This window comes from Medicago sativa, chromosome 1 (assembly GCF_051527215.1).
Source record: "Medicago sativa cultivar Bolivia chromosome 1, Bolivia_mono, whole genome shotgun sequence".
Lineage (NCBI taxonomy): Eukaryota > Viridiplantae > Streptophyta > Magnoliopsida > Fabales > Fabaceae > Medicago > Medicago sativa.
Window position 1 is genome coordinate 81,441,857 of NC_140749.1, and position 26,769 is coordinate 81,468,625.

The 26,769-nt window shown below is 29.8% G+C and overlaps 1 protein-coding gene, 2 long non-coding RNA genes and 1 pseudogene across 3 annotated transcripts; 1 reads left to right on the forward strand and 3 right to left on the reverse strand.

Moving 5' to 3' along the window:
• The first annotated feature begins 3,151 nt into the window (after window positions 1-3,151).
• Window positions 3,152-5,536, forward strand: LOC146958061 (uncharacterized). The gene is made up of 2 exons (XR_015024573.1): window positions 3,152-4,429; window positions 5,197-5,536. It is a non-coding gene; the product is annotated as an uncharacterized LOC146958061 (long non-coding RNA).
• On the reverse strand, window positions 4,504-5,289 carry LOC146958062 (uncharacterized). The gene is made up of 2 exons (XR_015024574.1): window positions 5,151-5,289; window positions 4,504-4,747 (listed from the first exon to the last, which is right to left on the reverse strand). It is a non-coding gene; the product is annotated as an uncharacterized LOC146958062 (long non-coding RNA).
• A 4,429-nt stretch (window positions 5,537-9,965) lies between the features above and the next one.
• Window positions 9,966-11,102, reverse strand: LOC146958063 (uncharacterized; annotated as a pseudogene).
• Window positions 11,103-16,341: 5,239 nt separating this feature from the next.
• Window positions 16,342-17,140, reverse strand: LOC146958064 (uncharacterized). Its single transcript, XM_085741192.1, has 3 exons — window positions 16,972-17,140; window positions 16,789-16,882; window positions 16,342-16,552 (listed from the first exon to the last, which is right to left on the reverse strand). Exons 1-3 carry the CDS (start codon window positions 17,119-17,121, stop codon window positions 16,482-16,484), a joined length of 315 nt encoding a protein of 104 aa, XP_085597318.1. The 5' UTR covers window positions 17,122-17,140; the 3' UTR covers window positions 16,342-16,481.
• Window positions 17,141-26,769: the final 9,629 nt, after the last annotated feature.

The window sequence follows — 26,769 nt, forward strand, 5'->3', positions numbered from 1 at the left end:
GATTTATCAAACTTTCCATGTTTGAGGCTAAGATAGATAGATAGATCTTATAATATTAACTAGTAACATACCCGTGCTGACGCACGGGTACAGTAAACGTTTGCTATTTGTAAAAGATCATTAATTTGTATAAGAGTTTTGATGTAAATCAATTGGTTATTTATGTGAATAATTTATATGTTTTGTCCAATTATTTGTGTATTAGATGTTGATGTTATAATAAACTAAATCGCATTGTTTATATAATTTATACTTCTGGAAGTAAGTAGAAAACACTTAATTTCCATTATAATGTAGAAAATACAATTGATAGGTAATGTCAATGCATCGTACAATCTTAGGAATAGATAGTCATAAATAGACTATTATAAAATAACCCACATAGTCCTATTTTACATGAAATACATGACAAATATAATAATTATTGATCGAAAATTTAAATCTGACAGTGCATCCTGGTCGGAATTCATTAATTCGGGCAAATTTATTCCACTTAGGTCCAATTTATGTAGTGAATTTGCAATCATTATTGACAATGATGTTCAAAGTTTGGTTTTCTCCATTGTCTCCACATAGAATTAGGTTGTCGCATATGTTGCGTTTTAGAAAATTTGCAAATTCACATGGTAATTTCTGCATAAGAAAAATCATATATTAGACGAAGTTAATATATTCTAAATAATTATCATAGGTATAACAAAAGTTATAAACGAAAAGTTGAAAATGTAGAAGTCTAGAATACCTAACCAGTTTGGTTTGTTCCAAGTGTTTCCCCCATAACAACTTCTCTCGTGTATCATAGTTAGTTTAATCAATGACAAGTTATCTCGTGCATTTGAGTTACATCTGAAATTTTACTCAATGCTCGCTTCTCCCATGCATTTGATTTATTTACAATATTTTAGACAACATCCATTTATCCCGTACATTTTAGTTGATGAAGATTCAATATAATTGTAGAATTGAACCAAGGTGATATTCTAAATAGTATACACGTTTTATCAGGAACAATTTTTTATAAATGACAATTTGTCCCGTGTATCAAAGTTAATTTAGTCAGTGATAATTTATCCCGTGCATATGAGTTACTTCTGATATTTTAGTCAATGCTCGCTTCTTTCATGCATTTTATTTGTTCACGATATCATAAGCAATGTCCATTTATCCCGTGCATTTTAGTTGATAAGGGTTTGATATAATTATAAAGTTAAAGTGATGTGATATTCTAAATAGTAGAAACCTATTAAAAAAATTGTTTTTAATAAATGACAACTTATCTCGTGTATCAAAGTTAATTTAGTCAATGTCAACTTATCTTGTACATTTGAGTTAATTCTTAAATTTTAGTCAATGTCCACTTCTCCCATCCATTTTATATATTAAAAAAAAATAGACAACGTCCATTTATCCTGAGCATTTTTGTTGATGAGAGTAGAATAAAAGTGATGTGATATTCTAAATAGTATAAATGTTTTCGCATGAACATTTTTTTTTGTAAATAACAACTTCTCACGTGTATCAAAGTTAATTTAGTTAGTGACAAATTATCCCGTGCATTTGAGTTCTTTTGAAATTTTTGTCAGTGCCCACTTCTCCCGTGCATTTTTTTATTTACGATATTTTAGATAATCTCACTTATCTCGTGTATTTTAGTTGACGACGATTCAATATCATTGTAGAATTGAACTGAGGTGATATTCTAGATAGTATAAACGTTTTATCAATAACATTTTTTTTATAAATGGCAGCTTGTCCCAGGTATCAAAGTTAATTTAGTCGGTGTCAATTTATGTTGTACATTTTAGTTAATTATGAAATGTTAGTCATTGCCCACTTCTCCCATGCATTTTATATATTTATCAAATTTTAGACAATGTCTACGTATCTCGTGCATTTTAGTTGAGGAGGGTTCAATTTAATTGTAAAATTAAAGTGATGTGATATTCTAAATAGTATAAATGTGTTCGACAGAATAATTTTTTATAAATGACAATTTATCCCGTGTATCATAGTTAGTTTAGTCGGTGACAACTCATACCATGCATTTGAGTTACATTTAAAATTTTCGTGATCATTTCTCTCATGCATTTAAAATTGTATTAAAAAATAAAATACATCAATTAAATTGTGACAATTTCTTTTACAAATGGCTCACGACGAAGGAAGTGATGTTTAATTATTTCTTTTGATCAAGTAAAGTGATTTTTAATTTAATTATAAATATTATTTAGGTTTAATTAATTTGTAGGTCCCTAAACTATTTGAGAATTTTTAAATAGGTTACTGAACTAAAAAAATATTGTAATCAGGTCCTTAAACTATTTTATTTTTTTAATAAAGTCCTTCTGTTAAACAAACATTAGTCAATGGTTAGTCAACATTGATATGAAATCTAATTAGGTCCCTAAATTTATTTTCAATTTGTACGTAGGTCCGTGAACTATTATATACATTTTATATATTTGGAATTATTTTAAATTGTTAGTATCATCAACAACTTATCCTAATAAATATATTTAAATAATTAATATACAATTGAAAATTAATTGAGTTTCTTAAAAATATTTTATTTTTTGATAGGAGTTCCTTAAAAAAATTGAGTAGTAATAATTTTTAAAGAGAAGATAATGGAATTACCCTGTGTACCATAAAAATTGAAGGGAACTTGTAACAAAAAATCTAGTGATCCAATAATTTTTTGATAATTAATATACAATATAAAATTAATTGAGTTCCTTCCAATATTTAGAGTTCCTTAAAAAAAATCGAGTAGAAATAATTTTTAAAGAGAAGATAATGGAATTCCCCTGTGTACCATAAAAATTGAAGGGAACTTGTAACAAAAAATCTAGAGATCCAATAATTTTTTGATAATTAATATTCAATATGAAATTAATAATTTTTTTTTCATTGATACTAATAATAAAATATTGTTTTTTATTAGTATTAATTTATAAAGAAAAGATAATTGACTTCCTCAAAAAAGAAAAGATAATCGACTTCTCCCGTGTAACATAAAAATTGAAGGGAACTTTTCAAAAAAAAAAAAATGTTAAGTTCCAATAATTTTGAATAAATTGAAAAAATAAATGCATGGGCCTATTTAAATTTCGGCCCAATAAAACCAACAGCCCAGATATAACACTAAAATAACTAAAATCATAAACCCAGCATTCATTTCAGCTTCTCTTTTCTCTCTCTGTCTTCTCCACCCATAATAGAAACCCTAGCGGCTGCCACTCTTTTTCCGGCCACCAACCCCTCCGTCCAGCCTCCTTTTTCCAAAAGAAATGCATATTTTTGGCGCTCTCTTCCTCCTCTATCTTTCTACCAAATCATAATTAAAAAAGGAGGAATCTTGGAAATTAGTAATATTTTTTAGATTTACGTTTTTCTGCCACCTTCAATGTTTCTTTGTAAACTTTGACCACCTCTGAGTTAGCCCCGTTATCGCAATAAAACCCAATTGTTCTCAAACGCTTCAGATCATATTTTTTTGTTGACCACCGTACTGAAATAGTCACCACTATACAAAGAATGTTTGCATAATACTTCGTCTACATCTATTACACGCTATTTCGTCTCATTTTTATGCATGCAACAACATAAGAGACATTAAAAGATAAGTATCAGATATGGTTTGGATTTGAGTATTTTGTTGGCTAAAGAATCAGATCTGGTTTGGATTTGAGTATTTTGTTTGCTAAATATGTTTCACAGTTATCTGAAATTGTAAAATTGTAGATCAATTATTAATATTTGAAATGTTCACATTTCTCCTAATATTTTAGTCTCACCTACAATTTCAGAGATTTGTGACACATTTTGATGAATTAATTCTATTAATAAATTAAGCAAAAAAAAAAATCTCCTTAATCCTTATGGATTTGTTTCATCACCGTTGCATTTTTTCTTAATCAGGAACTGTTTTTTCTAATAGAAGCTTTGAAAAAGCATTTGTTAGTTTTTAGATCTGAAAAAATCATGTGTAATTTTGTTTTTACAATAAATAAAAGGATTATGGGTCTTTTGTTCTTTTACTTAACATAAATTAATTGTAAAAACAGTGAATACATAATATTTTTATTTCGGTAGAAAAAACATGTGAACCGGATATTTATTTAATTCATAATAATTGTGCTTCTCATTTGTAAAAAAAAAAAAAAATAGTGTTCCTCTAAAATAACTAAATATAGTGTTTTTTGGTACAGTAACTTTTATTGGATTTCTAGTAACAGTTTTGAAAAAAGAAATTGACTATTTACTAACCCTGTATCTTTTATTTTGTTTTCTATTTAGGTTGCTGGAAAGACAAATCATCAAGTGTTCTGAAGAAAAGAATAGAAAAGAAAAAAACAGTTCCATTAACCACAATGCACAAATGTTATGGATATCTCTTCTACTTCATATCTGCAACAAAAAAATTCAGGTTTTTTTTTTTATTATCACCACTTTTTCATATTTATTATTGATTATGATTATTTTTTTCTTCATCACACATAGTTCCTCAACTGTTCACACGTGGTATGTCATAACCACACATCAATGGCACATCAACTTTTTCTTAAAAAATAAAATTACACAATACTATAACTAAACTCAAGATGACTTGTTACAAACTTGTAGAAGTGAAAAATACATTTATGACCACATAGAAATAACATAACTTTGTTGGTTGTTTTTCATCATTTATTTACTGATATTTCTTTGATGTTTGTTGGAGAGATAAGAACATTGCCCAACTTTCCTACAAAAAAAAAAAAAATTCCCAAGGTTAAAAAAATGAAGTTTAAGAATACAATGACAACTAATGAGATTAGGAAGGAAAAAAAAAAGTGTAGTGAGTATCTAGAGCAACACATTGAAGAATATATATTTGTGCATTTGAAGAATAGATATTTGAGCATTTGATTTTTTTAACACAAGAAAGTATGTCTATGAATGAAAGTAGGAATGTGTCCAAACATGTATTTTATGTAGATTTTATTTTATTTCTTGATTTTTTTTTTTTTTTACAAATTAGTTATATATATATTTTTCAAAACACCAAGAATATTGCTAAAAAACAGTTCAAGAAATAAAAGAAAATCTACATAAAATCCACATAAAATACATGTTTTCTCATCTATATAAAAGGATCATTCACTTACCCATGTTTTCTCATCATTTACTTGTGTTTTTCTTATTGTTTTATAGTAGAGATATTGAAGATAAGAAGTTGAGAAGATGCAACAGCTGAATAATGAAAAGTGGGAGAAGAAGTGAGTGAACACATTTTATGTAGGAATGGAGTATCTTATAGAAATATAGGATTTGAAATAAGTGAAGAGAGGGAAAAGAAAATTTGAATTTGAATTGACATTGGAAAATGTAATAAGTGTGATGTATTTGATTGATGTACTGTCTATTTTTTAGATCTTTGTTGCAAAAGGGACTTTTTTCATTTCCCTTACAACCGAAATATTTGATGTTTAGTTGGCATGTAATGGAAATGTTATTTTAAAGAGTAAATAAACTAAACTAATTGCTTTTTGTACTTAAATGACATCATAGTAGTTAAGTGACATCATTTAGTTAGAAAAAGTAAATTTTAGACAAAATTTACCCTCAATAGTGAGATGTGGCAGCCAACCATTGATGGGCAAAAATAAATTTTCCACAACATCTTCTCTTCTTATATTAAGAGAGATAACATCGTTATTATTGAGGCTTCAAATTGTGATTGTGTCATCATCATCATGGTCCATGCTAGTTTATTAATATTTATGCAATTGCAACCACCTATAATATGACTCATTTACATTTTTATTTATAATTTATAATTCATATATGAAAGTGAAACATGTCTATCAGTAAAAACAAAATGATAAATTGACATTTTAGTCTTGAAATTACAAGGATCATTCATTATATAATGAAGAAATAAAAACAAAAATACCAAGGAAAATGCCTAGGAAATTTGCACCCTATTAAATTAAAATGTTACTTAAAACTAAGAGAAGGAGAAGAACAAACCACAATAATCAAATCAAAAGAGTCCCGGTGATTAAAGTAGGCAAAAATTTTGCACAATTGTAGTATCTCTCTAAATATGAGACACTTGTACATTATAATATGAGAGGTTGAATATGTGAATGATATCTTCTAAAAGAGGTGGGAGAGCATCGGTTGTTATTATTTTTTTATTTATTATTATTATTATTATTATTATTATTATTATTATTATTATTATTATTATTATTATTGAATTTGGAAATTTATATTACATATAAGAATACATCGAATTGTGATGTCTATCAAAATGAATATCTTAAAAATCAACGTTTTCAATAAATATTATAACTTCACTAATTTTATTTCTTTGAATTTTAGAATTTATATTTCTTCCCTATTTTTTAAACAAATTTATTATATTTTTGAAAAATTAAATTTTATAATGAATACATTCTTACATTTTTTTTTTTGGGTTAATAGGTCTTTACCACCTGTAATATAGGTCATTTTCGGTTTTCCCCTGTAAAACTTTTTTTTAATTCACCCCCCTGTAAAATATTTTTTTTTATTTACCCCCCTAATAGGCCAAACAAAAACCAATTTTATTTTTTTTCAAGAAATTTTCGTTTTTGTTTGGCCTATTAGGGGGGTAAATCAAAAAATATATATTTTACAGGGGGTGAACCAAAAAAAAATTACAGGGGAAAAACCGGAAATGACCTATATTACAGGGGGTAAAGACCTATTAACCCTTTTTTTTTGTCAAGTAGTCTAGTGGCAAGAATTCATTTTAAGGTAAATAAGACGGGTGTCTAGGGTTCGAACCCCGTCCCTATGTATTACTCCCTCCGTTTCAAAATGAGTGTCGCTTTAGCCAAAAAAATTTGTTTCAAAATGAGTGTCGCTTTCAGTTTCCAATGCAATAATAACTTTTTCTTTTCAATTGTACCCTCCAATTAATACTCTGCACACTACTTCCAAAGTATTACTTTTAAAACTAACCAATAGTTAATAAGGATAATTTGGTAAAATAATCATTCTCTTTCTCTTAATCATTGCATTTCTTAATATGTGTGTAAACACCTAAAACGACACTCATTTTGAAACGGAGGGAGTAAAATGCATTGTTCCTACTTTATAATACATTGAATTATGAAGTCTATAAATAAGAATATGTAAATTAAAATAAAATTTTGAATAAAATTTATAATTTCACAAAGTAATATTTATGAATTTGCAAATATTTCTTGTTTTCTTTTTTTAACAGAATTATTATATTTTAGATAGAAACAAAATAAATGCATTCCCACTCTTTTTTTACAATAAAGACATTCCCACTTGACAACATTAAATTTAAAAAAAAATATTAATAAATAGTTTTTCAAAAAGTTTAAAATAAAAAAATTTGATTAATTAGAAACCTTTGGACTATAAGTATCTATTCAAAAATTAAAAATAAAGAAAGCATTGCTTGTGTGATTTTTTTGAGGTCCACGCTGTTAAAATGAAAATTATAAGGTTTTGGGTGATTAATGGTCCAAAATATAGGTCTGTCCAAAAAAATGGTCCAAAAATAAAGGGGATTTTTTTAGAATATCCATAGTATTTTGCATGATTTCTTCACAGAAGAGGCCACAGTTTTCAAATTTGATTGGTAGGCCTTTTGACAATTATTTTCAACTTGTAGGCCATTGTGTTGGGAAGGTTTTGATTAACCTGTTTTTTGTTTGAAAAGATTGGAGACAGAGTCTTAAAATTCTATGACAAACATAGCAGATGAAATGACAAGCATGCCTTCTTCAGTAGTGGTAAAAATTCAAATAAAATGGGATGAGTTTACGGATTGACTAGTGAATAGTTTTTTTTTTTTTGAAGGAATACTAGTGAATAGTTGTAAATAGTGCTTTTAGTTGGAGTCTTCACCATAACAAACAAGATTCAAAGTTGTTTTCTTTTGAAGGAAAGAAGTGAAAGTATGGGGGTCACCATTTGTTTGAACATGTTCGTGCTTCAGTGGCCTATGAGCTAGGGCCACCAAAAAAAAAAAAAACAATGTCAAACATCAAATTAGATTAAATATCATATAGTTTCTTAACAAATTGTTGTGCTTTGAATCGATTTTGTTTATATATTTTATCGTTTTTTTTTAAAAAATATGCAGGTTCAAATAAGAAAAAAAATTAGCTTATCTTCTATCAAAAGAGAAACGCATATTTGATTTCCAAATGAAGTAACGAAGAGTAAAATGGTGTAAGAAGAGATAAACATATGAGAAATATAGTATATATGATAGTGTTTTGTTTGAGAGAAGAGAGAGATATGTATTATCTCTCTTCTTTTGTTTGGTTAATAAAAAGTGAGGAAAAAGAAATACAATTATTGTAAAATGATAAAAAAAAAATATCCTCTATCAAATATCTAGTATGTAATTATTTTAATTATTGTAAAAAAAAAAAGAATTGTAGTTAATTTAATAAAATTATTTAAAATTAAATTATTAATCTATTTTAAGGGGTTTGGTCTGACGAAGTAAAATATGTTTGTATTCCCCGTAAACATGCACAACTTGCATCAAGCAATATTGTTCAAAGGAGTTATACTATGGTGGAGATTAGCCATTTGAAATATTTGTACAACTAGCTTGGAAACCCGTGTCAAGCACGGGCTAGAATTACGACTATTTTTTTATATAAAATCTAATTAAATAGCAAATTCATTATTTTATACACAATATATTAATAAAACGCATCGTTATCGTATTTTCGATTGCATATTATATACAAATATCAATGCGTATGTAGTTATTTGGATTTTCGTATCGATAAACAGGAGTGATTTAACGGATGTAACGTCGAAATATTAGTATTTAATGTCGGAATATTTTACACGGATGACTAAAAGTAATCACGGAGACATCATGAGTCTTGTTTTTTTTTTGGCTATTATGCATATAACTGGGGGTGTTGGAGTCTCGAGGCCTACCACTGCATATACATTTTCTACCAAATGCCCTTATATACAGTTTCTTTCAAATTCCATAATTTCTATAGCGGATACCCTTATATATACAATGTTAATATCGTGCATACACTTGATTCATCTTAACATCCAACACGAATTTGTAATTATTCAATCGTGTAACAAATAAGTATAACAAACAACGACAAAGACACCAACTATCTATCACTTTTTTTAACTAAGCATATTATAAAATAACTCATCAACAAAAACACAACAAAAAATGCTTGAAAAAGGGACTACAAAATTCTCCTGTGCATGCACATAAACATAGGCACTCCAAAGAACAAAGAAAAAAAAAGACAGATATATAGCTGATTGTATAAAAAAATGAAGCATAACATATAGCTGATAATATGGTCACTGGAAGAGTACGGCTTACATTAGGAAAAATGAGAAAGATCAGAAGGATACTGACATTATAAATAAAATTAAACTGAGTATGAGAATATTGGAGTTGCTCTATCAGATAATAGAAAAACTGAAGTCTCAGTAGATAAACACATTAATGTATCAGGCAGTGTTAAGTACGTTGTTGAAAAGAAGGTATTGCACCTATTGCAATTGGTCAATGATATTTCAATGCCATAGAAATTCCATTAACGTGAGCCTGTGTACATCTAAATGATATCACGTCACCTGAAGCACAAAACCAACACCTGAAGGTACATGAGACCAAAAATATTATCAAAAAAGGATCAAAAATATTACTCCATATAACATATTAGTCCCTATAACAAATCGATCACTCAACATGTTCTTTGCATAACAATAAATGTCATTGGATTTTATACAATGAAATAAGAAGTGTGATCTCAATTGTTAGTTGCAGAATTGTAGTTTATCTACATGACCAATCCATTAATCTTTATTTACGCAACTATTAGAATGGTTGCAAGTAGCAACAACCAATTCATATCCAAATCACACACACACACACACACACACACACACACACACACACAACGAAGTTCAAAATAGAAAAAAAAAATCATACCCACCTGCGTCATCAGGAACGACCGGTTAAACGTTCCGAAAAACATCACGGTACACAACATTAGTGGTCTCAGTACACACACGATTTTCTTCATCCAGTATAAGCATTTTCAATCCCTTTTTGGAAGTGACTCTCGACACAGCGACGTATAACTATCCATGAGTAAAAACCGGTTCGGAAAGATAGATTCCAACATGAGACAATGACTGACCCTGACTTTTATTTATTGTCATTGCAAAGCACAAAGCCAACTGGATCTGTCTCGTAGTAAATTTGAAAGGCAGTTTAGGATCACTCGGAACTAAGTTCATTCTTGGAATAATTACTTTTTCACCAGCATTTTTTTCGGTAATAACAGTTGCACCGATAAAGTTCTTCCAAAGATTGTCTACGATCAACCTAGTCCCATTGCACAACCCAGTTGCTTGGTCAATGTTCCTCATCAACATAACTGGACATCCAACTTTAAATCTCAACTTGTTGTTTGGAATATCGGAAAACTTGATATTGTTTAAGAATTCGGTGGTAAACCATTCGCTTTGTACCTCATTATTCTCGTCTGATTTGCAAACCAAATCAAAACTGATATATTCCTTTTCATCTCTTGGAACCAATGATAGGAGGAATTTTTTTACGTGTTCAACTGCGTCCAGTGTAGGACCAAGTATCCCCCACTTTTGGAAAAAATCCGAGATCTTCATGTTTTGCAAAAAATCCGGATAAACAAAATCAACCAGAGAACGCAACGGATCAGAGGAATCTTTTATCAACAACTCATCAGGAATGAGTACGTTAATTTCTGCACTCTCGTTGGCGGATCCTATTCCATTTCCAATTGAAAGCATCCAATCGACAAACTTTCTTATCTCATCTTGCTCGGCACGAACGGTTGAACCACTTAAACACATATTTGTTGTAAGTGTGAGAACCTTACAGTGACTCCACAACTTTGATGAGTTGATGGATGAAGCAAGTATATCTTGTCTGCATCCTTTTCTTATCACTGGCAAAATTTGTCTGAAATCACCGCCCAAAACCACAGAAACACCCCCAAATGGTTATATCGACCATCATAAGACATTATATCGCGCATGGTTTGGTCAAATGCCTCAAAACAATAACGATGTATTATCGGTGCCTCATCCCATATTATTAATTTTGAACATAGCAGCTTTGTTGCTCTCTTTATCAAATCCACAACTTGACGCTTTGTACCTCATTATTCTCATCTGATTTGCAAACCGAATCAGAACTGATATATTCCTTTTCGTCTCCTGAAACCAATGAAAGAAGGAATTTGTTTACGTGCTCAACTACGTCCAGTGTGGGAGAAAGTATCCCTCACTCTTGGAAAAAATCCAAGATCTTCATGTTTAACAAAAAATTCGGATATACAAAAAAAAAAATCAAGGGACTGAAAAAAAAATCTTAATATTTATGGGAAACATTTACTTAATTAATCATTTTTACCGTAAAACTTTGTTTTTGGATGTCATTCACTTTCATTCTATTTTTGTATTCAAACTCTATTTTTTCAAATTCATTTGCATATGATCTATGATGGGGTGTGACAATGGAAAATGTACATGTGTCATGATGAATTTACAAAATACATGTTTATTAGAAATTTTAAAATGGTACAACGTTTTTTTAATTAAGTCTATTTTTTTTTTGTAATAATTACCCAAAAATCTTCAACTCTTTCAACAAAACCACATAATTACTGATAATTCAATCTATTTTTTATAATCTCATGAACAAAACACACACTATATATTTTTCACTTTAATGTTTCTCCCATGTTCAATTTTTTACTTCTTCATATTTGTTTTATTTTTCTATCTAGTTTCCTTTCTCTATTCTCATGGATGAAAGGAATATAAACATCCCTTCATGAAATCACCACCAATCAATCTTTTTGAACATGTTGTACCTAATTTTGACCTTATTTGACTACATTACATAATTATGGACGCAGATAGTTACATTATTGATTAAGATATGTTATTGTGTCAAATTTGAGTTAACGTTATACATTGGATGGGAGAGTAGATTTTGAACAACATATAAATGAGATGACCGAAATACATAATGTCTTAAGGTTTTATGTAAAGATGTGGTGTCAATCTCACCTGTATGGTTGTTACTGACGTAATACGATCATCCAACCTGGTGAAGACTCACCCAAAAATCCCAACATTTTGATAATTTATTTTGCTAGTTTTCAGTTGTCAATTGTTTATTTATTTATCTTAAACTTTAGTTATTGGATGTCATTCTCTTTCATGCTATATTTTTTTTGTTATTCAACCTCAACTACTTCAAACTCCTTCACTTTTATTCTTTGGTAAAATTTGACAACGGAAGAAAACGCATATGTGTTTTGTTAATTTGACAAAAATAAATACTTATTAGAACCAACTCCTAAATGTTGGTTAAATATGTGTGTTGGTTAAATATTTACTAAAAAATGTCCAACTCCTGAATCGAACCAGTAAAATTATCGACAATTCACTCTATTCCTTATACGCTCCCATAAAAGCACACACTCCTTTTTTTCCTTATCATTTCTCTCATGTTCAAATTATTTTTTTATTGTCTTTCCTTTTCTAATTTATTTCGTAGCTTCTCATGAAAGAAAGGAACATAAAACTCCCTCCATTAAATCACCACCAACTCACCATTTTTACCATGATATGTCTTCATCTAATTTTATTTGGCTTTGTTACCAAATCACAGATGTGGAGAGTCTCACACTTAAAGAGAGAGATGTTAACATGTCTTATATGAGTTAAAGTTTTAGATTGGATGCAAGAGAATATAGTGACAAACATATAAGTGAGATGACTCATAAATCCAATGCCTTTAGGATTTGGATGAAGATGTGATGTTAATATCATTTGAGTAGTTGCTCTTAGTCTAATGTGTTTATCCAACCCAGTTTACGCTCCTGCGAAAGTCCTAACGTTATGATGAAATGTTTTCTTCCATTTTGGATTTCATTTTCTTAATTCATTATATTTATCATGAAAGAAAGGGATAAAAACTCTTTGTATAAAGCCACCATCAACCCACCTTTTTAGCATGGTGTGCATCCGTCTAACTTTATTTTATTATGTCTCTATATCCCAGTCGCAAAAAGTCTCAAACTTAAAGGAGAGATGTCAACGTGTCAAGTGTGAGTTAAAGTTTTATATTGGATGCTAAAGTGGATGTTACATATAAGTTAGATGACCAATATACCTGGTGACTTAAGGTTTTGGTTCATTTTGTGGTGTCATTTTTTCAACTCCTTTAAAAAATCCATAAAATTACCAACAACTTTTGGACAATATGTTTGACCGAGAAATCCCAATTAGCATGAACAATTAAACCAACAAACTCTTTTAGTAAAAAATCAAGATGATAGATGGTTTGGATATAAGGGATATTTCATTTGTCATTATTAATTTGAAATAAAAATTCATTTTCTTGTTCAATGCGATTTTCCAACTTAAGAGTTTAATCTAGTAGTAGAAGGACAAACTTTGAATTTCGAGATTTTGAGTTTCGAACTCAGCTTGTATCCTTTGAGAAAAGTAAACATAAATATATTTATAAGTGCTCTTTTGTCTCTAAGACTATCCACAATGGTGAGTGTTTCACCTATTTAGCACCATAATAAATAAACACCCCCATTTTGAAGCAAATAAATAAGGTGCTTGCAAAGAAGGGTGGCTATAGAAGCACCCTATCTCTCTTCACTTTTGTGAGGGACCCCAAAATAAATTTTATAAAATAAATTGTTGAAAATTTGTAAAATTGAAATTTACAAATCACTGAGTTGTTGCTAAAATTTAATTTTGGATATCATTCAATTCTCCTTTTAAATTTTGATTGTTATTATCATTTCTTTTCATAAAAAAGTTCCTTTAGAATATGTCAAAGAGACTTTAGGCCTTAGGGTGTGTTTATTTTAAGGTTTATAATATGATTCCTAGGAACATGAGATTAGAAATATGCAACATTCCCATGTTTGTTTCAAGTTTTGAAAATTTGTTCCCTTGAATATTATATTATGAGGAATGTTATTTACATGTTTTCTTCTATTGTTATTCTCATGCTTAAAGGATGTGAATATAAAATTTCCATGGTAATAAAACTCAACTTGCCATAAATTCTCACTACCATTAACATTTATTTCCATTTTTATTTTTTTAATTAATTAATTTATAAAATATTCCAGGAAATCTAAATTTTTACCAAACAAATGGGTAGGAATGTCGTTTCAAGGAATGTAATTTTTTGCCTTGAAACAAACACATCATTAATTTTTCATAAAGTAAATTGAGGCATTTCAAAGACTACTATCATAATCTACAATTTAAAAAAAAATTGTTTTTTTATTATAAAAAATTTAGGTGAGTTAGGCTCTGGAGGATACATCAAGATCAAGATATGTCTCATGACTCAATGAGCACTTACAAAGTTACTCCCGATCAAAGAGATCCTCACGCTAATAGTGGGGATTGAATCCACGCCCTTGAGGTTGAATCAACTTGTTATTAGCCGAGTTAACCTTGATTAGGAATGCTATTATTAGTATTAATAGCAAAAATAGTGATTCAAAACATGATATCATAAAATGGTATCATTTGTCCTCGTGAGCTTAGCTCAGTTGCAATTGGTATGAACAATGCATAAAATATGTAAGGTCTGGGGTTCGAACCCCGACCACCACCAAAAAAAATATAATGGTATCATTTAAATAACATTTTTTTCATCTGACATAATAAATGAGACATTTAATAGAATCATTTTAATTTAAATGGTCACATTAATGACTCTTAATTTATTTTATCATGATTATACTTAATAACTGAAAAAAAATCACAAAAAAAAGAAAAATATTAAATTATTCAAATTGAAGTATTCGAAATTTAATAATTTTTTTTTTGAAAATTTAGCGATAATTTTTTTAGGTACATGAAATATTCCTTTTTAAAGAATGGATGTGAAACAATAATAAAAAACTTAAATTTTTTTTAGTTTATTAAAAAAATAAAATATTCAATAGGTTTTTTCTAAGTAACCTCAATTATTTAAATTTCGACAGCACATCATTTTTTTTTTGCAATATAATTTAATATTTTTTATTTAATTTAATTAAGGGTTACAATTAAGGATCTTATTTAAAGATCGTTTTATTATTTTTTTGACCTATTAAACAACAAAGTCTAATATTTATAGAATCAACCCAATTGAAATGACACATAAAATTTAATTATTTTACATTATAAAAATATAAAATTTCAAAATTTAATGACAATTTATTTTTTGGAAAATTTGTCAAAAACTTTTTTGTAAATTAAATATTCTCTTAAAAGAATTGAATATAAAACATTAATAGAAAAGGTTAAAAGATTAAATAATTCACTTTTTTTTATACGGATAGAAACATGAACTATTGGAATTTTAAATGTCTTTGATTTATTTGTTATAATATACTTCAATATTTGTTTGTTTCCATATTTTTTTGGTTTAGTTGTTTCCTTTAATTAGGGGCTAAAACTAACACTATCATTTTTTTCTTTATCCGTCTGATCCATCGATCAAGGCCTTTTCATTCTAAATAATTACATGACACATTTTAACCTTTACAAAATCATTTTAATTTAAATGACATTAATTACTTTTAAGTTTCTCTGTCATTATTATCCTTAATAAAAAGAAAAAAACTAATATTTGAGAATTATATTAATTATACAAATACTTGAAACTTTCGTGTTAGCATAATTCATTTTGCCTTGTTAAAAATACCAAATACGTGAAATTTAGAAAGACAAAAAAAAAAAAGACATGACATTGATACAAAAGATTTAAAAAATACAATTTTTGATTGAAATGGTGCATGAAATTGCTTACAAATGGAAGCTATTTATAATAAACGGTATATATTTATTTAATAGTAACTATCTCATTGACAAATTAAAGTAGAAAAAGTCATATATTGATTGTCAAATAAATAAGATAAAATGACACTTAAAGGATTGTGTTTTATCCGGTCAAAAGAAATAAAATAGAAACCATGATTAATGCTCAATGGCTGATTGAAGATTTTGATACATTCATTATATTGAAGAAATTATGATAAGTGAAAAACAGTCATTGTAAAACATGATGATGTTAAGATGTCTTCTTATTAGAAATGGTTTGTCCAACTTAGATGATGTGAACCAATTGTATGCAACTTTTACGGTGACGTTTAAGATGTCCGGAGATGTGCTTAAAAGCATCAATTAAGATTCATCAAATAAGATTTCATGTGTAATATACCCATTGTGCAAGACAAATATTCATAAAATAAATATAGATAAAGGCTAAATCAATTTATTGAGATTAGCTTTTCGACATAACAATTCATTAAAAATTAACCTAACGTATCTAAACTCTAACATCTTGATTCTATATCAAATACAAAACATTGCCTTGACTAAAAATTATATTGTTGATGTTGAACATCTTGAAGTTGTAGAACGTAGACACATGCTCTCCAATGGAACCCTGAGAAAGTAGCATTAGCAATAAACAATTAGATACAAATAAAAAATAAAATCAACCTCATAGTCTACAACCAAGTGATTAAACTAATATGCTTTTAAAACACATAAAATACTTGTTTTTACAACAAAAAAAAATTATGGGGGGAAGAGACACATGAAAATAATGAAAAACAAAGTGTCGGTATATAGAGAGAGAAAAATCATTGAATAATCAAGATCCAAGATTTGCAGCCACACCAAAACCACTCATAGAGTAGACCTTTCCCTCTTGCAGGTCCTTCTCAAATTTGTAGATCAGAGTTCTTCGTACAGTGGCGTGAATCTTGTTTCCCTAAAAACGCAAGGAATAAAACAATCAATATATAATCAATAACACAAAACAAAACATTAATAATAAAAAAAGCAACGTAATATGCTCACAGATGCATCCATGAGAACCATGTCGAGAGAAAACGGATGAGCATCCCGATTGACATCACGAACAAACCAAGCGCGGACAATTCGTACAACTATGGTCCAAGATTCCTTCACCGGACTGATCTCAGATATTATATCTGATCTTGGAGCCATTTGAATATGCCTTTTTTTCTAGGTTGAGAGGGAAGAGAAGTAGACAGATGATTTAACAGAAGAAAACATTGGTATAAATAGGCTAATTGCACAAATAAAATATTAATGGAAGCAATGTGAAAATAAAAAATAAGATCAAATAGTTGCAATGATTGGTTTAAAAGAATGACATTGACACATGTCAATGTAATATTGGACGAATATTTACAAATGAAATGAATTAATTTTAATAATTCTATTTTGTGACAGAGGTTTTTTTTTTTTTAGAGAAAAAAGCACTATATGCATAAAATAGTATAGAGAATAAGGATTATATCAGTTCTATCGATTTAAAAACAGCTACACAAAAGGCAAAAATATTTTAATCCTTAATCTTCCATAATCTTCTTGCACGGGAAATGTTCTAGTGAAATATTCATGCCCATTAACATCATCAAATTAGGAAATCCGCAGGAAATAACAATAATCCTTCATTATTTCCGTAATAGGAAAAAATTAAGGAAATACGAAAAAATTGATACTATATGCATAACATACTCCTATAAAATTCTGTTAAGGAAATAACAATAATCCTCTTTTTTCAAATAGAGATAACTTTTGATTGAAATCATGTGCATTAAATACTCTTATAAAATAGAGACAACATTTTAGGATAATTCATCAAATTATGATTGTTGTTTCTATTATAAACTTTTTCATATTTATTGTGTACATAAAAGAAAACATTGGTGAATTAAACAACAATTTAAAATTCTGACTTTTTGCACAACATTTTCGGTTACCATACTTGGATTCCAATTTTGTTTGTTTTTTTCCTATTATAAACTCCATCATACCTTGTGTGTGCATGAGAAAAATCATTAAATGAACCTTTTCACTAATAGGATGCCAAGTGTACTTTTAAAAAAAAATAGTGCAAATATATATAATAGAGATAGAGATTTCACTTCAGGTTGTGGTGTACCTTCAACAATAATGATAAGTCGTGGTTTTATCACAACTAATTGACAAAATCTATAGGTTCCTTTAGAAACTTATTTTCATAGACTTGTTTGCTCAAGGTCTTTTTGAAGATTATCTTTCACTAGGCAATCATCTCTTTCTTTGGTGAGTATATAAAGAAATCTTTAAAAAATATTTTTAGATTCGCGACAATGTAGTCAATTCATTTTGGTGACTAAATACTTCAAAAGAATACTCATGTAATGTATATTTTAGAATATTGCCATGTTTGAATATGTGTTGTTTCATACTCAGTGACTTTTAAAATATCGATAATTTTGATGATTCTTATTGGGTGATGGATAACCCAAGTGTTGAATGCATTGGATCGGCCTTCCTTATTGACTAATGGATTAGAGTGATGTTATGGTGATCTTCTTTTCGTGATGTTGAGTTTCTTATAGCACCTGTACATTTAGAGAGATTGTTAGTAGATAAATTACTCCCTCCGGTTCTATTTATAAGAGAAAGTTGACTTTTTAGATACATTAAATAATGTATGTATCTAGTCAAGAACCTAAACCAAATACATAAATTATTTAATGTATCTAAAAAGTAATTTGTCTCTTGTAAATAGGACCGGAGGGAATATTATTTTTCTACTGTCATTAACTTTTTATCATCAAAACCTAAATGGTATAAGTTGTATTTGAACCAATATGGTTCTATCAACGTTTTCGTATCATTGTTGGCAATATTATTTTCCATAAGCAAAGTAGTTTTGTTCCTAACAAGGCTACCTCGTATAACATATTGGTTCTCTAAGAAACCATTCGTTATGTTGCTAATCCACAGGTGAAAAGGGGTTATATAGTTCTTAAGTTTGACTTTGAGAAAGCTTTTGATAGGTTGGACTAGAGTTTCATCTCTGGGTCATTTTCTATTCCTGGCTCCTTTTGATATTCATAATCTCACTATATCTTACATCTCAACGACTTCTGATGATATTCACTAGAATGGATGTCCCACGCACTAGTTGGAAACTTACATAGGCTTGTGTCAAGGTGATCATATCTCATCTTATGTTTTTATCTAATGTATGGAGAGACTATGTCATTTAATTAAAGGTCAAAAAGTTTGTCTTTCCCACATTTTCTTCGCATATGATGCTATCTTAGTGGTTGAAGATACCAAACCATATAACTTGAAAGTTTTCAGGAGCATAATAATAATAATAATAATAATAATAATAATAATAATAATAATAATAATAATAATAATAATAATAATAATAAGGCTTAAATATGCAATTAGTCCCTGTAATTTGGGCGTGTTTTGATTTTCGTCCTTGTAAAAAAAGAAAATTTAAAAACATCCCTGCAAAAAAAAAATTGTTTTAAAAAGGTCCCTGGCCCCACTATTCAGTTGAAGTGGCATGGTTTTGGCCATGTGGCAGTTGCTGACAGTGCAACTTTTGCCACGTGGCATGCCACATAATTAATTTTTTTTCTTTTCAATATTCTGAAAATTCTTTTTTAAATTTAAAAAATCTGAAAATAAATTTAAAAATCCGAAAAAAAACTGAAAATTAAATTATTTTTTTTCAAAATTCTGAAAAAAAATTAAAATTAAAAAAATCTGAAAAAAAATTTAAAAATCATAAAAAAATTTAAAAATCGGGAAAAAAAACTGAAAATTAAATTTTCAAAAATTCATTTTTTTATTAATTTGAAATTTATATATTACTTTTTTTTCGAAAATACTGAATATTATATTTTCAAAAGTTATAAATTTTGAGATTATATAATTTTTAATTTTATTTTTCAAACATTTATTTCCACATTTAAAAAAAAACTAATTTCCAATTTTTTCTTCATATTTCAAAAAAACAATGGAATTTTTTTATGATTTTTTAATTTATTTTCAGTTTTTTTTATTTTAAAAAATAATTTTCAGAATTTAAAAAATATTTTTTCAATTTTAAATGACGTGGACCGCCACATCAGGGCCACGTGGCAAAAGTTACACAGTCAGCAACTGCCACGTGGCCAAAGTCATCCCATGTCAGCAAAAAAGTGGGGTCAGGGACCTTTTTAAAACAAAAAAAAAATTGTAGGGATGTTTTTAAATTTTTTTTTTACGAGGACGAAAATCAAAACGCGCCCAAATTACAGGGACGGAATGCATATTTAAGCCTAATAATAATAATAAAATTACAGGGGAATTTCATTTTAAAACACTCACAATGATCGAAAACAACAAATTATAAACTTACATAATAATACAAATCAACTTGTGACAATATCGTATAAAAATCAAAAGAGTACAACCCAGTAGTTTGTCAAATTATATAAAACATACTCTAAACTCAAATGTAAATTGCATAAGCGATAACTGACTTATTAAAAACGTAAACTAAATATAAATCTACTACGACATGACACGCCGTCACTCATTCTCCTCAACTTTGTTCCCATTATCGAGTATTGTCGTCTCGTCATCTAGCCGCATAAAGGAGTGTGAATGTAGCCACATGATAACATATGAAGCGAGTCATCAATTCGAAAAATATAACTGAATGGAGTATATGAGATCGAAGAATCCTAATCGGCTCTAATAATTTGAATCAAGTCATTTTATTAGTTTTGCAATCAAATCATCTTGATTTGTACAAACAAACAAAACTTGCAAACTCCCTCCCCCCATCTCACTGTTTTTTTTAACAAGCCAAAATGAATTATATTACTAAAACAATAGTGATTCACCGTGCACAAAGTGTGCATAAAGAGCATCACCCAAAGTATGTTACAAACTCATCGGTGCCTAACCAAGAGAGCACCACCAAAACAAAATAGCAACGAAGAGATCATTATACAAAAACACTCATACATGAAAGAGGGTGACGCCACCAATCATGATAGCCAAAAGCGAATGGAAACAAATTTGCCTTCAGCCACAGAAAGGAATTCGGCTTTACTTTTTCAAGGATATTATTTCGTATTTTTGAAAACCTGGTTGTTCATTTCCTTTCAGATAACCCAAACACATGCAAGCAAAATAACCTTCAAGAATGAATGTGAAGATCGCGGCATACCCACCAAATGACTAAACTAAATAAAATGGTCGTGAAGCACACCGGAAGAAACGTAAGAAATGTGAAGCCACTACCAAACAAGAGACCAAACACGGCCAAAGAAAAGATGATCTGTCGTCTCCAGAGAGTCGCATCCTCCAACGCACAGATTGTCGTCTGGTTGAAGAACTCGTCGTCGCACCAGGTTGTCTTTGGTTGGGATTATGTTGCGAACTCCTTCTATTCACGGTAAATTTGACCCTTAAAAGAACTACATCCACCCAATTATCAGTCCAGAAGTAAGTACTACGACCATCTCCGACTACCCGACGAGTATTATTGTCAAACCAACTCCCCGCTCCCATACCTACCCCCCCCCTCCCCCCACAGATTCCAGACATCATCCTCCACCATAACGAATTGTCTCTTCCGCCCTCCTTCAGTCGACCACCCTCCTCATCGTATCTAGCCTTTAAGACTCGATACCATAACCCATCTTCATCAACAAGCATCCTCCAACACCACTTCCCTAACAGAGATAGGTTAAATTATCCTAACACCTAACCCTCGTTCCTCCTTCAGTAAGCAAATAGAGTCTCAATTGACCCATGCAATTTTCCTAAAATCCTCACCGCCACCCCAAAAATATATTTTAAAGATAGATTCAATAGAAGAAATTATACCTGCGGGAGCCTTGAAGAAGGAAAGAAAGTAAACCGAAGAGATGACAGAACAGACTGCAATAAAATCAGGCGACCTTCCAATGAAAGAAACTTATTTTTCCACACCGACAGACGAGCAATAATACGGTCAATCATAGGTTTCCAAAAGCTAAGCCGCCAAACATCCCCACTGATAGGCAGCCCCAAATACACAAAAGGAATAGTACCTGTTCTACAGTTCATTACCATAACAGCTTCAGTCAACCACGTGTCGGAAACATTAACACCCGTCAGCATACTTTTTTGAAAGTTAACCTTCAGCCCAGAGACTGCTTCAAATAAAAGCAAAACCGCATGCATAGATCACACGTCAGACCAACTCTTTTCCCCAATAATCAGCATGTCATCCGCAACTTGGAGATGGAATAATTGCACACCATCCTGTCGGCCAACATAGTACCCACAAAAAAGGCCGACACCTACCAGCAATTTCATCAACACATTGAACCCCTCAGCTGGCAGTAGGAATAAAAAAGGAGATAGAGGGTCCCCTTGCCGGAGCCCCCTCTCCATAGGAAACTCCCCCGTAGGACATGATAACTTACTATTGTATTACTTGGAACAATTTGTTACGTTTGCCAAATTTGTCATTCTTGTAAAAGGGATCAGATGGAGTATTAAACAATGAGATCACAAGATAATTCAAACACCATAAGAAAAAATCAAACAAGAATTTCAAATCAACAATGTAACACCCCGTTTTCCCAACGTAAAAAAAATTCTTAATAAAATCAGAGTAACTCATCGTGAACGGAATGTCACATTTCATAAAAATCTTAAATGGATTAAATAAATATTTATCCTTCAAATTCAATCAAAAAATTACTTAATATTTCGCAGCGGAATTTATCAACGTCTAAAAATAGTCTTAGGCACCAAGGCCTCATCATAAAGGTCTCATAAATAGTCTAAACATAATAATAAGTTCAATTTCAACAACTTCATTATAAATTCTCATAAGACAATACGTAAGGAATTGAAAACAATGTCAAAACTCTCATCCCGTTACGTATCATAGCACCTAAAGACACACTTGTGAGGAGTCCACTCACGACCACGCCTAATCTTGATTACCTGCAAATTACCCATACGAAGAGCAACATTTTCAAGCAGAAGGGGTGAGATTTCTCAAACAATAATATTAAGTATATAAATCATAAATTACATTTAACAACGTAAACATCATATAATTCAACAATTATAATTAAATACTTAGATATCATCAATTCATCTTAGCAATATGTCATCAGATAACAGTCATAATCATCGTCACATAACATCATCCAAATACTTCATCTTTAGATACTTCGTTAAAACATCACAACTTAACCTTTGGACTCGACAATGCATCTAAACTCGACTATGCAACTCTTATCGTCTTAAGTCATCTTGAATCATCATGAAAATGCAAATGCATGTGGTACCAATCTAGGGCATAAGCCCTCGTCGCTTATGAGCATAAATATACTCCTAGGGCATAAGTCCTCGTCGCTATTGAGCAAAAGCTCCTAGGGCATGAGCCCTCGTCTCTGGTTGAGCAAAAGCTCCAGGGCATGAGCCCTCATCTTTAAATGAGCATGCATGGACTCAACATCTTACGTCTTAGAACTTCATGAACATCTTATAACTCCTTGACTTAGAACTTCATGTAAGTCTTTGCAATCTAAAGATGAATAGAATCCTGACTTTGCCACAATTAAATTACGAAATATCATGAATAAAAAAAAAATAGAATATATCAAAATCATAACAACAAATTAGAGCACGAATTTAATATGAATACAAAAACCCTTCACTACTCTTATGTTTATACAACCCTTACGATGAATAGAGACTCCCTCCTTACATCAATTCAACGGTTTTTCATCACCTAATCATCAATTCTCACTCAAACCCTAATTCTCATAATTTTACAAAACTCATCCTAAAACACGTTAGATGCAATCTAATGATCTACAGACTTAATATTAGTGAAAGATAGTCTCACCCTTACCTTAGATTGTTTTTCTGAAATCAAAAGCAGCGTTCTTCGTTCCTGGGGTTCTCTCTCTCTGAGTTCTCCTCTTTCTCCAAAAAGCGGTTTAACGTAAAAACTCTTTCTAACCTAAGCTTCCTATTTATAATACTAAAATATTCTTCCCAAATCTATTTAGGCCCAACAACTTATTCTTCTTTCTATTCTAACCTCCAATTTTACTTACACTAATAATCCTCGTATTCTAATGAATAATAGAATAATGTCACATAATAAAATACTAACACCTCGTATATATAAATAAATTACATAAATAGATTCTAACTTAATAAAAAATAATTAAATAAAAGGAGGGCGTTACAAACAAGTTGACATAATCAATATGGAGGTTTTCTTCTTTAATGATGAACGAAAATTTTATTCCTCTTCTACAACACTATTCATTGTCTACAATGATGGTGTTGGAAGGAAAAATAGCTACCTTAGACACTCTCATTCCTAGAAAAAAATTCTACAACATACAATATACTCACAAAGTTAAAGGAGCCAAAGACGAATTTTAGAATAAAGAGATGTTAAATGATTACTTGAGGGACTTGATAGAAGAAAGAAAAATTGTTTCTAAAATTAAAATTTGAATCATTTGATCAAGCATGTGAGCATTTAATGAATTAATGATAGACGTCGGATTAAAGTTGAATTAATGGTTATGATTTGGTGTCAAATTTAATTTGACACAACGGTGTCATTTGATCCTATCCCATATATATATATATATATATATATATATATATATATATATATATATATATAATATAGGGTTTTGCTAGACGACACCTTTTATGAAGGTGTCTTTTAGCAAGTTATTCTATGAGCATTTGCTAAAAGACACCAACTAATTTTTATGAAGGTGACTTTTAGCAAAGTTATAACTAAAAAGTGAAAATCACACTTTGAGGTGTGGGTTGCTAAAAGACACCTTCATGGGTGGCTTCTAGCAAAACCCATATATATATATATATATATATATATATATATATATATATATATATATATATATATATATATAGTGAGAATGAGTTTTTATGTGAGAATGATTTATCAACCATTAGATTAAGATAAATGGTCTAGATTAAAAACTCAATTTCAATTAACACATGTGTCTTTCCACACTCAATCAACATAGAACCTTTCACTTTCTCATCTTCTCCATATCCATCGTTTTGCAAAATTGTATGTCTAACTGGTTTTAATTCATCAATAAACCGCAACATGTTCTAATTGGTTTTAATTCATTAATCAATAAACCACCATGTTCCAAACGTCAAAGTCCTGAAACCCTCCTTTCAAACCAAAAAAACAACTCTCAAACCCTAATAATTCTTAATCGTAACCTTAAACCAAAATGACCGCAAATCCGCCCTAACTTCTGTTTTGGATTCTAGTAGCGATGAAAATGGTTGTTGAGATGATGGATAAGCAAAAGGAAAACACTTTTATCAGTCACCGCATAGATTTAAAATATCATGCAAATAAAAAAGCAACACAAAAAACAAATCATATTTCATACATTAAAAAAATATGTGATGATGTTTTTAATTGAATGGAAGGTGTCACGACAGAATAATATATGGCCCAAAGATTCATGTGATGGTGGGTTGGGGGAAGAAGGTGGGTTGGAGAATAAGAGAAGGTAGACAAGTTTAAGAGATAGAGTATGAAAAATCACATGTGTTATTTTAATTGAGACTTTTGATCTGAACCATCTATTTTGATCTAATGGTTGATAAATCATTCGCACATAACAAACTTATTCTCAATGGATGTGATACACTTCTATTTGCAAGGAAACAAAAATATGCAGTGCGTAATTATTTTATGATAGAAGGGAAATCACGGAGGAAAATGCATAGCGTAATTATTTTATGATAGAAGGGAAATAACATGGACATGCGATTAAGAAGGAAAATGAGTAAACTATCGTAATTTGTACAAATATGATTTAAAAACGAAATCTTTTTTTTTTATAGGAAAATATGAAGTCTTTGTCAAGGAGAGAAAAATAATGTCTTTATGAAGCTTATAACGAGGGAGGATTCACTTTGTGACGTGTCTAATTTGTGGTCAAATATTAATACATCATAAGATGTTATTGAGTTATAGACGATAAATTATATGACATCATGACATTTAATGGTTTGTCTCATGATAAAACAAAAACATATGGAAGTGAGTAGAGATTTGATCAAAAGACTTAAATGAGGGGATTGATACGATAAATTATATGACATCATGACATTCAATAGTTTGTCTTATGATAAAACAAAAACATATGGAAGTGAGTAGATATTTAGTCAAAAGACTTAAATGAGGGGATTGATATTGGTCATTGTCAATAGGAGATGATGTAGTAAGTGCATGAAATAAGGAATTAAACAATAGTTTTTGTAGTGTGACACAAATCTATTAGAAGATGATGGAATAATTTCACTAAGTGAGATTTATTATTAGCATTTTAGGTGCTAATGAAGGAAGGAGTATCTCCGTTTGACATGTACACACACAAGCCCACACACACACACACACAAGGAGATAGAGAGAGAAAAGACATAATTTTGCTCAATTATAATGGAATGACCAATAAATATCTGGTGATCAATTGTATTAATGCCACTAATTTCTCTTAATACGGACATGTGATCAAAAAAGAAAATGAGTTAACTATCATAATTTGTACAATATATGGGTTTAATACTCATGGTTTAAAAATGAAGTCTGTTTTTTATTGGAAAAAAATGAAGTCTTTTCCAGGGAGAAAAGGATAATGTGTTTGTGAGACTTACAACGAGTGAGGATTCACTTTGTGACGTGTCCAATTTGTGGTCAAATATTAACACATCATAAGACTTTATTGAGTTATAGACAATAAATTATAT